This window comes from Anthonomus grandis, chromosome 12 (assembly GCF_022605725.1).
Source record: "Anthonomus grandis grandis chromosome 12, icAntGran1.3, whole genome shotgun sequence".
Taxonomy (NCBI): domain Eukaryota; kingdom Metazoa; phylum Arthropoda; class Insecta; order Coleoptera; family Curculionidae; genus Anthonomus; species Anthonomus grandis.
This window is the reverse complement of record NC_065557.1, coordinates 27943371-27961768: the sequence shown is the minus strand read 5'-3', so window position 1 is coordinate 27961768 and position 18398 is coordinate 27943371. Positions and strand designations below refer to the sequence as shown.

General features: G+C 29.8%; 1 protein-coding gene across 2 annotated transcripts in view; it reads left to right on the top strand.

Annotated features, from left to right (window-relative positions):
- LOC126743431 (alkaline phosphatase-like) overlaps positions 1 to 18398 on the top strand; it is a 653262-nt gene that overhangs the window by 400287 nt on the left and 234577 nt on the right. For both annotated transcript variants that reach the window (XM_050450531.1, XM_050450532.1), the window contains exon 5: positions 1384 to 1562. In XM_050450531.1, the coding sequence (XP_050306488.1) occupies positions 1384 to 1562 (179 nt within the window). The remainder of the gene's footprint in view (positions 1 to 1383; positions 1563 to 18398) is intronic.

Sequence of the window (18398 nt, the reverse complement as noted above, 5' to 3'; positions counted from 1 at the left end):
CGCAGGTGTCCAACAACTGGTAGGTTTACCCTATACAGTTTGGCGAATAGGTCATTACACATATAAAGATTCTAACAGGCGAGATGTTGCAATGCCGCCGAACCTCGAGCTCGATTATTTTAAATTTTATTTCAGTAAGCGTCTGACGTCCGTAGGGGCTATATGTTTTGCGGCAAAAAAAAATGCTAATCTAAAATCACTATTTTGATGTTTATAAATAGTCTCTTGGTGACAAATCGGAAGATCTTGGAGGCCATTTAATATTGCCAGCTTGACTAATAATGCGGTTAGGAAAAGTATTTGTTAAAAATATTTTTACTTTAGCCGCATGAGCAGGGCACCCATCTTGTTAAAAATATGCTAATCCTAGGTCTATATAAGGGAGGAGTTGAACGGCAGGAAGAACTTGGGTTTGTAGCAAATTTTTACAAAAAACACTGATTATTGTTTGTTTGTATAGTGTGAGGTTTGTGTATGGTTTTGAAAGGCCTGATGATGGTTTAGCTAGAGCGAAACACGTGTAGCTTGTGATTTAAGCCTTTCCGTTGTCTTTGTTTTCGTCAATTTTGTATGTTGGTTTCTTTGAGAAGAATGGATAAGATTTTTGTAACTAAACGGCTTTTCAGTATCAAAAACAAAGGTAAGGACACAAAGTCTCGGTCTCATCCAATCTATATAATTTCTTAAAAAAGCTTAAAAGCTACACGTGTTTCGCTCCTGTCGGAGCATCATCAGGCCTAGACCTAACAACTGTTGTAATGTGATCTGTGTAGGTCTAGGCCTGATGATGCTCCGACAGGAGCGAAACACGTTTAGCTTTTAAGCTTTTTTAAGAAATTATATAGATTGGATGAGACCGTGACTTTGTGTCCTTACCTTTGTTTTGGTTTTCGTTTGGTCTCTTAGAGAAAAATGGATGATACGTTTCTATTTTCAGGATCAACTGCCATTTTACATAAAGGAAAAGCAAATTAGTTAGCAGATAAGGAAATTATAATTTTTGAAGTAGTCCAGTCAGTTCAAGACAATGAAATAATAAACCATAAGTTTCTACAACAGGCAATAATTTACATTAACAAACACTCGGGAAACTATTTTAGCTAAATTTGAAGAAATTCTTGCTTTGGTCTAAGAATCTGATGTGCTTCTAATCCATAATTTTTTTTAATTTAAAAATTATTTGATAAGCAATTTGGCTTCTAAATTATAGGTATTGCAAAAGTTGTAGATATCCGCTGCCAATTCTAAATCAATAAAAATATACATACCACAAAAAAAGTACTTCAAATAAAATAATTCCATTATATTTAAATTTATAGCTTTTTTTGTTATTATAACTATATGAAAATTCTGATATAAGTAGTTTAAAAAATCTTTTTTCAGGAAAGTCAACTGGAATAGTAACTAATACAAGAATAACGCATGCTACTCCAGCTGCTCTGTATGGTCATGCTCCTTCGCGGTATTGGGAAGATGATTCAAAGGTTCCACCAGCTTCTAGAAAATCATGCAAAGATTTAGCAAGGCAGCTAATTGAGAATGACCCTGGCAGAAATATTAACGTAAGTACTTATATAAAAAAAGGTTGATTTTTTTTACGTAAATATAGTATCTATGAAACGCTTAACATAAGTTAACAAAAACGATTAAAAGTTTATTTGTTAACAAAAACAATTAAAAGTTTTATTTATGCCGTGAGGTAAAATAAATCAAAGGATTTACTCGAAAATTTTGCACACTGCTTTGTAAGGCATTAAAAGATTATAATAGGATTACTAATATGCACATAAAAATTGTCTAGCTAGTATAATTCCTCTATTAATACGAATACCTATATTTAATATTATAAAAAAATATATAAGCATTATTTAAATACATGGCAATTTTTTTTTATAAATCTTTTTATTATTTTTTTAAATTTTATCAAAAAAATTAGCGTATTGGAAACTTTTCAGCACCCAGCTGTAGACATGTAGCGTGGATAAGCTTCAAAAAACTTGTTTTAGTAAATTTCACTTTTAATTACCCTTTTACAAAAGATACGCGGATTTACATTTTTAAATGTGTACCACCTGACACCAAATAGCTTCCTTTTAAATACTTTGAAAACCGGTCATATTGAAAGCAACATTGTAACAAAATTTTATGTGTAATATGTGAAGGAGTATATAACATAAAAAGATATATACATAGGTAAATATTGTATATATCGTTTCTATATATAAGAAATTTTCTCTGTCATTTGTTATTTAGTATTACCTGTATGAAACATTATTTGCATAGTTAAATTTTATTTGTTAAAAATCAAAAAACTTTATAGTATTTAGTGTGCGTTCCAGGACATATTATTAAATTTTTTATTTAAGGAGCTCGTAAAGTGTGTTCATGGAAACAAAAATATACTAAGTTCAAAAGACGGTTATAAAATTTTTATTTGTGAAATGTTTTCCAAGTACCCGAGGGAACAATTCATGTTCCTTTTTAAGCGAAAAGCCTATTTTCATGGGAAATACCTCATTTTTCTGCTATAAAGAAAGAGAAAGGGAGAACAAAAAGTATCCCAAGCGTGCACGCCTTGTTGAGAAGCTATGTTTGGGATTCATTTAAGCCCAAACGAAAACTTAAAAACAATAATTAATCTTTTAAGCAATTTTTTGGTTGGTTAGTAAAAACATTTATCACACTGACATTTTCAGCTAAAATAGAGTGCAAAAAACTTGAAATAAAATTAGATGACGTTCTATATTATTTAATATTTATTTGTATAATTTTGTGCTATATTTATTAACCTAAACCTGCGTTTTAGAAAATGCAAATATCAATACGTATATTAGATATATTTTCTGAGACTTCGAAACAGGGTAATTTAAATTATGTCATCACAAGATGTAAACAATACTTTAGAATTCTCTTCTTTAAACATTTATACAGTGTGTCTACTTGCAAGTTGGTAACATATGGAAAATTTTTATATTATTAGTTTTAGAAAAAAAAGTTATTCTTAATAAAAAGTTTTGCATGATCCAATATTTAAAATGCAACTATTAAATATCAAATTTTATTAGTCGTATACAAGGTTTGTCAAAAAAATTTGAATTTTGCTCAAAAGTAAAGTAACTTTATTTTTGACAATAACGAAAGAGAATTTATTAAGTTATGTTATAAAAGTTGCTCAAAAGTAAATACCTATGCATTTATATCCATCTACTTACAGTTTTTCCTTATTTACATTAACAATGCGAACGTATGTTTAATTGCGAGAAATCTAGTATGCACTGACAAACAAATAATTTGTTTATAGCAAGAAATATTTGACATCGAGGTTGAAAACATCAATATATAGTATTTGACAGAAAGTATTTATAAAATTCAGTAGAAATGCCAGTAACATTAATTAGATTAGAATTAGATAAAATTGAAATTGTGGTAATTGTGGATGACAGTAACAAAACGTATCAAAAAGCTGTGGAAATTTTGAATGATTGATACTCGAGAAAAGTCTTCGCTATGGTAAATATTAACAAAATTTAACACTTTTGGAGATGTAAGTAACACCAATTAAGAAAGGGCAACTTCCATGTCATATTCTAATAACAAAGATATTTGGATAAAGGTTGTTTCAAAAATTTTAAAAAATAACATCCATACAAGCCTTAATTTATCCATACGTTAAGACTTGGAGATCGTGATAGACGCTTTGAATTCTGCTATGATATAGGTTTATAGGAATGAAAAATGTCCCTTTGATAAAATAAAATTGTCATCAAATGGAACAATCTCTTCCCAAAATTGGCGTTGGGGTTGAACTTAAAAAAAAGAAAATATAACTTTAAAACTCGCGACTAGTATTCATTCATAACAAATGTGTGCTATGAAATTGATCGAAATAAAATAATTAGATTTTTTTCCTGAATCTTTCAATGCGATCCATTATTTATTCTTTTAAGAATTTCTTGACAATGTTTTCTTGCTGCAACGTCAACAAGTATAGTTCCAACAGGATGGTGCTCTATGTCACAGATGATAGGCAATATCTTGAACATTGTTTTAATGAAAAAGTTATCATCGGTTTTACCAAACTTTTTTAGCCCGTCGCTCTCCAGATTTGACGCCACTCGATTTTTTCTTACAGGGTTATTTAAATCAAAAGGTATATCTTGAAATACCATTAAATTTATAGATGTTGCTTATTTGGAAAGAGTCATTACAGAATCGGTTTAGAGTATTACTCTCGTTATAATTAGTACAGCATTAAAAAAAATTTTGGTAATCAAACAATTAATTACCTGTATTCAAAGAAAATATTGGGGTATTAGTGAATTGATGGAGCTAATAATGTTCGTTGAAATTATTACAATAATTAATTATTATGGTATTATTCATTTAGATGCATCTCTAAAATGTTGGAACAAAGATATTAAGTAATTAAAAGGTGATAAGTATATAGGTATTAGAAACACTTAAGAGATTACTTATTAGTATCCCTAGGTAATTTAAGAAAAATTTAAAAAAAATATGTATTAAGTACCAAGATGTAATTGCAAATTTCAACATCGTTTCTTGTTCAAACCAACTTCGTTTAATAACAATTTTTAGTATTATCAAACATAAAGGTACTTTACTCTTGATCAATATTCACGTCTTTTGACAAACCTTGTATATGACTAATAAAATTTGATATTTGATTTGATTTTATAATAACTTTTTTATAAAATCAATAATTAGAAAGTTTTCCAAGTTTCCTGTATGTTGCCAACTTAATAGATAGGCTGTATATTCAGAAACCAAGGCAGTTAGTTTAATGACTTCTTTCTCAATTTTTAAGTCGTTACGGTTATATGATATATATAAGATGCAGACCTAAATGTTTTCTTATATTGTTCTGAGTCTTTCCACCTTTTTACAAAATTATAAATTATATTTATATAATATATAAGATTATTTTATTATATATAAGCCTTTTTGTTTCACGTTAGCTTAAGCCGCATCATTTATATAAAATATTATAGAGCATTTAATTTGTTGCTAAACGAAAATTAATATATCGAATTGAATTTTACTGTACTTGTTATGCTAAGGAGTAACTACGATAATTAAAATAACTCTTAAAACACTTGAAACACTGTATTTCACGTCGTTTTAAAAAGCTCTGTAAAAAATTTTAGCACATATAGAAATGAGTGAACTTAAAGCAACTTACATTAATCCTTAATTAATTATTTTATGCGATATGAAATAATAAAGTTGAAATAAAGAACTTCAGCTTTCTTTTTATGTAGGAATTTTTCAAAAGTATTACTTAAAAATTCATACCGCAAGTTTTTAGTAATGCGAAAGCCAAATAAAGACTTTCTGGGACCATTAAACTTAATATAATAGCCATAACTTTTTTAGTGTAGTTTTTACTTTTTCTATTTCGAAAATAATTTCCTCTTTATGACAATTATATTGAATAACTTGAAAAATGATTAACGTCAGCTGTTTAATGTTATTATTATAGTATTTTTTATTTAATTTTTTTACAACAGATGTACACAAAGTGTAGCAGGTTTTAGACCATGACAATCAGTTGATATACATGTTGGGAAATCGACCATTACGCAGAGTGAGGCAAAATTTATAATGAAAGTAAATTCTACAAAAAAATTCATTTTTCTTACAATTTTTCTATTACACAGAGCATTCTATATAGTGTCATTCAGAGTGGGTCCCCTGAATATAAGTATGTGAAAAACCAACTGAAATTTTGTTGTTATTTTTAATTTTTATATGAAGAAAGAAAAATCTATAAATTGCTTTAAAAAAATTTTTCTAAAAAAATAAACTAAAATCTTGCAAAAATATGTTTTTTTAATTATTACTTGCATTTTTTATTAACATTAAAGGGAGTCGTAAGAGTTCTACCACTTCCTTTGGAGGGAAATTAATTTTTCTTCTACTTGTTATTAGAGGGTTTGAAAACCAAAGCAAAAAATTGAAGACGCTTTCATTGAGTTTTGGCACTCTAGTGCTGTTGACTTGTAAATAAGAAACTTATGTATCGTTGATGGCATATTATACCATGGTTTGCAATAGTTTTAAGAGCATACTTTCAAAATTTGTCTACTCGAACTTCATGACCACTTGATATTACAATGAGTATAATATGAAGTTGCTCAGTTAGTATTAAATCCACTTTGGTAATTTCAGCGGAAATAATTGAATTAAAAAGAAAACGCCTTGCCAAGTCGAGACAAAATCTAACTGACTGATTTTGAGCTTGAATTTATTTTTTTTGTTTCTGTAAGAATTTCTTTATCAGCATCTCTTGCTTGCCATTTTTTAAAAGATCTTGAAAAATATTATGCCGTGATTTACTTTTAAAAAATTGACACCCACCTGCATTTCACTCAAATTAAGTTATTTAGCACTATTTATATCTCACCACCAATCCTTGCCTTTTCTTTTACCGAAACAGCTGTGAATTCCTTTATAAATTCAATGGACGGGAGTATCTTGTAGGCCTTGACCTTGATCTTACTAATATTCTACCTTTTTTAATCTTACTTTACTCCTTTCTATCTTACTAACTCATACTGATGACGCGATAGCCCAGCTTCTACAATTATACTAGTAGAAGTCTTGCTCTAAAGCAAGAGGAGGTAGTAGACTTTTACTGATAAGGAGGTAGTTTGCAAAGATTTTTTGTGCATTTGTGTATTTAAAAGAAGCTCTTGCATCATGTAGAATTTCTTCTACTAATTTAAAGGCCTCCACGTAAGTCTCCTCCGCCTAGCCATTTCAGTGACGTAAGCTAATTGAGGCAGAGGAAGAGAATTTCTAAAATCTTTCGTTTTTGACTTTTCATACTTTCGGAACTATCACTAAATGGCATTGTGAGTCGACCGCTACGTTTGAAAGAACAAATGAAAATTAATGACGAATCAAGCCAAACTTTGTTATTTTCTGAAAACCTCTGAAACGTACGGTAAGATTTAATCAATAGATATTTATACTAAGACTTTTTTGACAGTTTTGTGGATTGCTTAAAAAATCTGTTTTTTTGACTATATTTTGTAGAAAATTAAATTGATCTTGTAAGTCATGGTACCTCAAATTTTTCATAATATTGACCCCAGCTATATCTAATTAGAATTTTGTATTTATTAATGAAAAATAAAATGTAATAAAATTAACCGGATGTTTTCGGATTTATAACTAAATCTCGTTGTGCTTTAAAAATATTATACAGGGTGTCCCAAAAGTCGACAATCAAACTTAAAGGGGAGAAGGGTTATCAAATTGTTGACAGTTATAAAGTTATTTAATATTTTGTACTTTTTATTAAAATTGAATGCTGGCAACATTAAAAAAGTTATGCAAAATAAACGGATTATTCTACTGATTTGTTTTTAGTCATGTTTAATTCTTAGGAATGTCCTTTTAATTTTAAAATAGTTTCAAAAACTCTGTTCTCTTCTAGTCAAGAGAAATATGATCTTAAAAACAAGTTTTGTTTTAAAAAAATATGAATAATTTTTTTAATGGATGCTTTAATGAAATTAACCTTTAAAAAACTGACCCGTCCTTAGAAAATCTTGAGAAATTAATGTACAACTCGCCCATATCGAAATGGCCTTTGAGATGCGGAAAGAAAGAGTGAGAGATTCAGTGTGCGATGAAGACAGAAAATGATAAACCAACAGCCTAAAATGGGCTTTCGAGAATTTTGCCACTGCACACCCAAATTTCACTGGCCATTTCGATATTTCCGAGCTGTAGTTTCATAACATAATTAAAGACTTGAATACAGATTTGTCTTTCCCAATTTCTAATGGAAAATACTTTATTTGTACCATTGCCATATTTTTTTAAAAATACAAGAAATTATAATAATATTTTTTTTATTTAATTATTAATAAGGTATTAACTACATTAAATGTTCAAAATGTCTGCCGCCTACCCTTACACATAATCTACATCGTCGAATAAAATTTCTTTTTAACCGTTGGAATCCCCGCTGGTTGTTATTGATCCCTATGATCGCTTCTTCTATTTTTTGACGCAATTCCTGTTCAGTGTGACTTTCTGTAGCATAAACTAATTCTTTAAAATAACACTACAAAAAGAAGTCCAATGGGTTAAGGTCGGGGGACCGCGGTGGCCAGCGGATAGTCCCACGCCTTCCAATCCAACGATTTGGAAACTGTTGGTTGATATAAACTCTCACTACTCGAGCGTAGTGTGCAGGAGCTCCTGTTTCGACGTGTTTCTAAGGATACGTCTTCTAGTAAGCCATTTAAATGATTTTGTAAAAAATTGAGGTAGCTTTCGCCATTGAGTCGTCTTGGTAATTCAAAAGAGCCAATTAACTTACCCTCAATTATTCCAGCCCACATGTTTATTCCATATTGATGTTGGAAAGCGCGCACAATTCTAGGGTTGACATATTCCCAATGATATAAATTGTGAATATTAAATATTCCTATCCTTTGAAACGCCGCTCCACAAAATTCTTTGGAAAAACTGAGGGTCGGTTCTGTTGCGACGTAACATATCCCTGCAAACTGCTAGTCTTGTGGCGTAGTCTCCGGGTAACAATGCTTGCACCCGTTGCACATAATATGGATGTAACAGAGATCTTCTCAAAATACGATGCACCGATCAAGATGATAATCCCAACCGCCTTGCTATACTAATGGTCGGATTTTCTGCTACCATATTTATTATCTCATCTCCACCAATATCAACTCTAGAGGCCTTCCTCTGGGCAATTGCTGGCCAGGAATTTGACCATTCACGTATATCCTATGAAAATTTTGAAATACTCTGTGGTCAGGATAATGTGCTCTGTTAGGAAATCGTGCCCTGTACTCTCTAGCAGCAGCCCGAGTATTACTATCTTAAAACCCGTAGACATAATGCATTTCTGCATATTCCTGTGGTGCATAAGGCATCTTTAATAGTTGAACTAACAAATAAAAAAAAAGTAGGTACTTATTAATCGCAAAGGTCGAAATGTAACAGGCCAGTATGGAGGAAAACGTACCTAAGACTGATTTGAAAAATAGCAAATCGTTTGTTATTTTTATCTCAACAAAAAAAGACAATGCAAAATATTCAAAATATTTTTAAACTGAACTTTAACGTTCACCTTAAATTTAAGAATAGGCAAATGGTAAACACCTACCTTAATAATATTGGTAATAAATAAAAACCTTTAAAAGTTTTTGTGATTTTTAAAAGAATTGGCAATGGTACAAGTAAAGTATTTTCCATTAGAAATTGGGTAAAACAAATATGTTTTTATTATTTAATATTCTTAAATTTTAAATATTTCTTTTAATTACGATCCATTAAAAAAACTTACTAAGATTTTTTGAAATCAAAACTTGTTTTTAAACATTTTTTTTTAGACTAGAAGACATTAGAGTTTTTGAAACTATTTTAAAATTTATTTAAATAAATAAATTTTAACTAAATTTAAATTAAAAGGACATCCCTAAGAATTAATCATAATCATAATAATAAATATATAATAAATTAATAAATTAAACAGTAGTTTACCGCGTTTATTTTGCATAACTCTTTTATTGTTCGCAGTATTCAATTTTAATAAAAAATACAAAAAGGTGAATAACTTTTTACCAATCAATATTCTGATGACCACATATATAGATATTTAGATTCTAAATGACCTCCTCCTTCCCCTCCTTAAGTTTGATCGTCGACTTCTACGACACCCTGTATAGTAATTGCAAATTTTTGACATGCAGTTTTAAACTAATATTTAATTCTTGAATAATTGCTTAATATGTTCAAAAATAATAGAAATATTATTCTACTTACTTGTGCTTAAGAGAGAGTAAAGTCACTTTACATTAAATATAAACAACCTATATCACACAATCTATTTTAAAGAGTAAGAAAATAAATCAGCATAAATAAATTAAGAATTATACTGGCAGGCGCAAATACAAACTCTGTTACCAAGCAACGCTTGCCGATTAAGCGCCTACTTATGAGATTTTTATTTAGTCGTATTGCTCAAATAAAATGACATGAATCCTTATAGAATTAGGTTAAATTTTTTTTTATAACTTATTATACAGAGCATCCAAAAAGTTATGTCTAAATTCATTTAAAACTCAGGGGTGTGTTCGAAAAAAAAACGCTCGGACCCGTCGATTTTTATTTCAAGTTGCGCATTTTTGTACGTGAAGTTTGTATATATAGGGTTGCTCAAAAATAAATTTCGACCATCAACTTAATTTTTTCAAATGAAAGCACCTTTTTTTATTTCATTTTTGAATTTCGCGTGGAATTCTACGTATGTTTCATGCCTCAGGTCCAATACTTAAAGTCAACAGTTATCGAAAAAAAGACGACCAAACATTATTATTGAATTTCATCTTACGAGTCACTTTATCTCTGAGAATTTTTATACAGAGCAAAATTCCATTCATTCGTGTTTTTTTATTGTTGGCTGGTGACCGTGTATTTTCATAGAAACTGTATGACAGTTGTACGCCAAACAGATATTATCAAGTGTGAAGTGTACGAGCAAAGTTTCGATTTTCACAATGGTAAAGTTAACGGAACGAGAAAAAATAGAAATTCTGTGCATGGTTGGGTTTGGTGATAGAGCACGTACTTAAAGAGAAGCTGCTCAATTATTCAATGAAATCTATCCTGATCGTCTTCCGATATGTCAAAAGGTGGTGAGTAGAATAGAGGCTAAATTTAAGAAATTCGGTCATGGTAGAGATCTGGCAAAATCTGGCTATAGTTCACCGAAAAGTTAAAAAGCACAAAGATCACCCCTACAAAGTTATTCCTCTGCAAGAGTTATTTGATGACGATTTCGATAGGTGAAATGAGTTTTTTGAACGTTACAAAACATGTGCAATCTAAATAATAATTTAGTAACAAATATTATTTTTTCCGATAAAGCCACGTTCTGTTTGAATGGTAGTGTAAACAGACAAAATTGTCGATATTGGGCAACAGAAAATTCGCATTGGATGATGGAGGTAAACATCCAGTACCCTCAAAAACTAAATGTGTGATGTGAAATAGTGCGCGAAAGAGTAATAGGTCCCTTTTTCTTTGAACAGACTTTAACGGGACAAGTGTATCTCGATTTTCTCCAATTTGAATTAGTTCCAGCATTACTAGCTTTATTTACAAATCCATTGGACCCAGACTATCCTGACGAAGAACTAATTTTCCAGCAAGATGGCACTTCGCACTATGCTGCCACTGTGCGTACATTTTTGGATGAAACCTTTCCCAATCGGTGGATAGGAAGGAGTCCTACTAGGTCATCTGACCTAACACCAATGGACTTTTTTTTGTGGGGATACCTCAAGTCGAAGGTATTTGTTAATAGGCCAAATAATCTAAATGAGTTGAAAGAGAGAATACGCAGAGAAGTGCGCGCCATAACTCCGGAAATGATTGAAAATATGCAACGAGACTTTATTGATCGCCTTGGATATTGTCAAGCCGTGAATGGCAACCATTTTGAACATTTAACTTAATTTTTGTTATTTTTTATTTGTTACATGAATCGTCTTTTTTTCGATAATTGTTTACTTTAGGTATAGGACATGATGCATGAAACATACGTAGAATTCCACGCGAAATTCAAAGATGAAATAAAAAAAGGTGCTTTCATTTGAAAAAAACTTGAAAAAAAAAAGTTGATGGTCGTAATTTATTTTTGAGCTACCCTGTATAGACAAACTTCACGTACAAAAATGCGCAACTTGAAATAAAAATCGACGGGTCCGAGCGTTTTTTTTCGAACACACCCCTGAATTTTAAATGAATTTAGACATACCTTTTGGGATGCACTGTATACAAATTGTTGATGCTGCCATAATGTGCGACGTAAGCTTCAGTTAAGCATCTCACTCTGATAAAGGTAACTATATTACTTTAACTTAACAGCATGTAGTGATACAGTAAAATGAGGCATGTGAATATTATTATTGTTATTGTAAAAACTAAAATCTCCAAAAGGGTTAAATGACCAAACGCGGCAGCTCATCGATGAGAGGAAGTGATATTGCTAAAAATTTTAAGCAATGCCTAATCTTCAATTTTTCAATCAATTATATTTCTACAAGTATCAATCTGTTTGCATACTTGTAGAAAAATAACACGCGGTAATATAGTAAATTGGTTTTGTACATTTAAAAAAAAAGGATATTTCTTGACCGCAATAAACCATAAAACTATTCTTGCTGCATAACTATAAGCATCATGTGCATGGACAAACAAAAACAAAAATCTAATTTCGTGGCTAAGTAAAGTAAGCAACATTTTATATTAAAAAAAAAACCCAACAAGGCTACAAAAATGCAAAACAGATGATGATAAATTTTAATTTTTGCCTCTTTTTTGGGATAATGATTAAGTAGCTCCCGACTTGGTTAACTTACCTTTTACTAACAGCTATAATGAAATATTTCATTAAAATCTAATCTGCAATCCAACTTCTGAAGGAAATGAAACATAAATATGAAAAAATAGGATCACGTCTTTTGGACTGGACAAAACGGTTTACTCAATGTTAAAATTTTTACCTTATAATACAAAAACCGTTTTATGAAAAGCTTTTAGTAAAATTATTTTAGAAAAGCATGATGGTGAAATTTCAAAGAATGCTTATTAATAAGCCAAAAATTAAATGAATTTAGACCTACATCGTTAATGACTTTCCTTCCTGAAATATATAATTAAGTGTGGATAAGAAAAGTGGATAGAACAAAAAAATAAACTACCTCTAATACAATTCAGTTTCCAAAAAAATAAAGGTGTTATGAACTGCATAGCACACATGACTGACAGAGTTGTTTTTCAAAAAAAAAAATTATCAGCATTAATTTTAAATACGTATATGTAGTACATATGATTATGATTATGTTTATATGTTTGTATAAGAAAATTGTGGCAATTCGATATTTTATTAAAAATATTCTAAACGAGTTAAGTCTACAAATTTAAGTTAATTTTATGATTTGTGTGATAGGAATGTTTGTTGGTACTATAGGCTTATTATTTTAATAATACTTGAAAGTTTTTGTATTTTGTATTTGGCATCATAAATAATATAATGTATTGAGATACACTCATAAATATTTAACCTTATAACCTCTTTGTAGTCGAAAGTTCTACTAACGTATACTGTAGTTAGGGTAAGTTGAATATATTATTATCGTATAAGCCCTTATGCTAAATAGAATATAACATTTGATTAGATGCACACCTATCTAGTCTCTAGTAATATCGTTTACAAAAATATTTGGTAATATGTTTATATGCACACACCCATTTGTGCATTCAGTCTCAAGAATATAATTAGTAACCTATCTGTACTATATTCCTTCATAGATCTGTGGTAAATAACTATGTCACAATTTTCATTCATTTAAATTTTAAATAGACAATGTATTTCATAAAATATATTTTTATCTTTTGTGACATTGTAATCAATTAGGGTTCTGTTACTATTAGTAATGCTCGTGGAGATATCAACAATTTGATTAAACTATTTGCATAAATTTGAATTTTTTCACCATAAAATATAAGCCTTAGTAAATTAAAATTTAAAACTCCCATTATTATGGTGATACCCTCAAACACAGTGACCTGACAACTATGAAAATAATTCAAAAATTTTGCATTTTCATTTTGAGAAGAATGGTACAGAACAGTACACAGATATTTATCTCTACGTATAGCAAAGTCAATTGATAATCACCACACAAAATTTTACACTCTATAGTTCTTAGGAAATATTTAATGTCACTTCTCAAGTTTTTCGCCATTTCAGCATATTACTGCTATATAAAAAAATCATTTTTTGCGTGTCTCCATTTTTTTCAGTGTTTTACACTGATCTAGTGACGTAATCAATAATTATATACAATCCATGCTCTTTATTTGAAAATATACATAATTGGCTTCGAACATCAATTTAAATCTTTAATTCAAAACATTGGTTCTACTCAATATGTTTAAAATAACTTGATTACTATTTAGATCATTTTGCTTAATTACCTTATTTATAATATCACTGTCCCTAATCACATACTTTTTCTCATTGAGTCCGATTACCTTAAGTCGATGATGTAAAACTTTAGGTCTGTCGACACTGTAATTTTTATCAAGTTTGAACTGAATCTCGGACTATACATAAGTGACCTCTTTTTCGTTGCCACAATTTAAAAGCTGCCCTTTTTTTGCTCGTCCCATAATTACCCCAATTCTGATGTCACTAGGATACACCTTAGTTTTTAGATCGTTCTTTATTGGTTTCGCGTCCTTTTGAGTACCTTTTTAGTTTATTACTAGTACTTTATTTATTTATGCGACAGATGCATAGCTCTTAATCGGTCGGGCTAGTTAAAGTTGCAAATAAGTAACACCATTTTTGCTAAATAACCTATAAAATGCTCGGAATAATTTTTTATTTTCTAGTGAAAAAGAAGATCGGAATTTCAGAAAGTTAATTTTTATATATTATTTTTTTTCTCAAAAATCTGCTTAAGTGTTGGTAATATATTCCATTAACTAATTATTGTACAATTCATAAAAAAATAGTAAAAAAGGTTTCAATAAAAAAAAACACTGGAATATAAATTTTATGAAATGCCATTGAATTTTTTATAAAGAAAATTTATTTTTGCCAAGAGTTTCTATAGAGCCTTTTGATGTTCTTTTAACTTCCTTTCCAGAGGTATTAAAGGATTTAAGGAATAAGGCTGCTATTATCGTAAGAATTATCTTTAGCGAACGCTTTTGGCACTTCATAAATTAGTTTTAATTGACGAAAAGGAGTGGGCAAATAATTTTTTTGATTTAGCTTGGGTTTAAAAGTTAACTTTTAAACAAATCTTATACGGTTCGGCTTGGAAGTATACAGTTCGTCACTATCTGTGATTGGGTTTGCAGGGTGTAGGCAAAAAAAAATATTTTATTTATAACTACAATTTATTTGATACCTGTTGTTATGCACTTTCCGGTAGCCATTTGGAATCTGATTCAGTTAAATGATTCAGCATTTTCAGCTAGGTATGTTAGCTAAGACTTGTAACTTGACAATAAAAAAATAAAATATTTGACATTTAAAAAATAAAAATTACATTAAATAAATTTTCAAAATTAAGAACTGGATTGTTTGGCAGTTCAGATCATAAAAAAACACAAAAAGGTGTATTGTTCAACAAAGTAACCTAAATACAGGTTCACCAGAACTCCAAAAATGATAATTTGAATAAATAAAAACCAATTTGTATATTAAAAAACTGACAATGAATTGTTTGTAAAGCCCTAATCTAGCAACAAGTTGCCTTCAGAACAATCAAATTTAGAAAAAAAAGTTAAATTACTAAATTTAAAGAAAAAAAAAGAATATAGATAAATTATAACATAATTTATCAACAATTTTTTTAAGTTCAACTAATCTACATTATTGCGAAAACAAGGTTAACTAAAATTATGGTAATTTTTCAATCTGATACGACTAACTTCCCGGCATTCGTCAATTGGCGCTTTTTTTCAGACGATAATTTTATATTATTTTATATTTGTAAAAACTGTTATAACAGTATATTAAATAAACCGGAAGTTAAAAAATTTAATTCAGTATATTATATACTATACAGTGCATTAAAAGAAATCACTCCTAATAACTTCTTGAAAAAAAACACCTTAATGTAAACATATAAGGGGGTGTTTAATTTTATATTTGACAAAGTGCTGTCAATCATATCTGCACCTCCAGATAACCGCACTTTGATATTTCGATTAGGAACTCCCATCGTGTGACACATGGGAAATAAGTGCGATTAAAATGTACATTCAACAATGACAAAAAAAATTAAATCGGGTAAAAAAATAAATTTCTGGGAATAATGGATATTTTATCAACACGTACAATCTTCTATCTAACCAAATAAAAAAAAAACAAAATCGGTTGACGTATGAGCAAAGTAAGAAAAAGTAAGTAATAAAATAATAAAAGACATTTTATCAATTTGAACTTTGGTAGATCAAATGATTGCCTCATAGTATCACAGATTATTTTAAGTGGCAGTCAATTTTCCATTCTATTACGCCAAAAAAACTGATGCAAGTTGAAGCGATTTACCAGTAAAAATATATGCTAATAAACAGCTCATTGAGTCCAAATATTTTTTTCTAAATATGCACCTATAAATTTCGAGAAAATGACTAATGCTATTTTGAAACTCTTTTTTTAAGTTTTTTTGCAGTATAATGTTTGGCGTATTCAAAAAGCAAAATTTATAAAACCCCACCTGAAAATATTAACGATTTAATGGATCGAATAACTTGCCAATGTAGAGATATTAGCGGACAAACACTTGCCAATGTTTGTGACCAATTTCAAAACATACGTTATTATTGTCTTGCAAATAATAGGGCACATTTTGAGCACTTAATCAAATAAATTCTGTGAACTGATATTTTTTTTATTTTCTACACCCTTACTGTTTATAAATTTATAAACTTACATTTCTTGTCGTTGGGTGGTAGAATGTAGAATGGATAGCTAATTAGATAAATTGTTAGCCATTTGACATTTCGAAGTATGACGTCGTGTCCCACATAATAAGCTTTTTTGAGTTTTAGAACAATATGGAGTGAGAGAAACTGCAATAATGCTGATGGCAGTTTTTTTAACAACAGATGCCAAGTTGTTAAAAAAAATAATATTTTAAGCAAGTAAGAAGAAATACAAATAGGAGTTTTACAAGGCACAGTATTGGGCTCTGATCTGTTTATAATTTACTTAAACTCTCTACTTAAAACAAAAATAAATAATGCGCTCATTATTTTCTATGCCAGCGATACAGCATTACTATTTAATGACATAGACTGAGACTAAAATAAGCTGTTCCAACTTGGAAAGACATTACAAGCCGACAACCTCGCTTTTTTACTTGTGACGACACCCAATCCGGGAGCGAGAGGGGTTGGTGGGAAGCGAGGTCCGAAGAAAGAAAGTGTGAGACAGAACGACTCAAGACACCTGCGCATACGCATATATTTTAAATTTCCTTTTAATTTTACATTTATTTCTATTACCCAGTATTAAGTAATTAGTTATATCTAAGGCCGATGTTCTTTGTACAGTTTACTTACATCGAATATATTCATTTGTTTTGTCAAGCTAAGTGTTTGACTGGTCCTTCAAATTACCGCAAATCACAACAATATTTTGGTCCAATCGAGCGGATGTCGAACGAAGAAGCCTATGGAAAAATCCGAACTAGAGAACATTGCTGCAGATAGGACATAACCGTTGGGTAAGCCCGTTTCAATTTATTCGTTGAGGCTAGGGAAATTGAAATTAAATAAAGAAATAACGTTTACAGTGTCTAAATTTAGAGTTTAAGCATGTCCTTTGTTTGATGAAGATACATATCGATATTATGCATGTGTTTTACATTTACCGTTAATTTTTTAAATCGCATTTTCACGTAGGTATGCAAGTGTATACATTTTTAATCGAAACAAAAAAGGTGTTCTTGGTCGTTTTCTAATTATTATATCGAAAAATCGAAACCTATAGAATTTTACATCCATTTGTATATCGACATAACTTATGTATATCGACAATCGCGTATCGATATTTAATAAAACGTAGATAAATCGAAATCGTTTAATCGACATAAAATTTGCTGATGCCATTCCAGAGGTAGGTATTTAGTATCGACATTTATTTTATTATATCGACATTTTCTTATCGTATCGTACTTTGTTTAACTTTATTTAACTCGTATCGTAGCTTGTTAAAAGGATAAAATTGCCAATTTATTTATTAAATTTTTAATAGTGAATAAAAATAGGTTATGGGAATTCCAATTAAACGCAAGTATATCTCTATTACAGCTGTACTCAACACGTATCTGCTTAATGCTTAAGAAAAAAAAAATAAACCCACATCAATATAATTTTTCTTTAATCTTTTTCTCGAAATGGTCTCTTAGGGTGCTTAAGTTATGCCTTTTTATTACTTTTGAAAATAAGCTCTATGTTTAATTTATGTATCCGAGTTTTACTTTCGGAACCTGTTTTATTGGTCCTTTGCACTAATATAAAATAATATTAATTTAAACATTATTTATTTCTATAAAACAAAATGCCACGAAAAAATAGACATCAATTGGATGTTAGTTCCGCGGATCAGAATGATGAAAAATCGGAAGATCGGTAATATCGGAGAGATAAAGGTTTTCAAAATTTTTAGAAATTATATCGGGACAAAATGTAGAAGATATCGATAAGTTTCAAATCGAATCTCGTTTGAAAAGCATTGAAGAAGACTTTTCAGATTTTGACAAAATTCAAACTCGTTTGGAATTTTTAATTCCCGAAGAAAA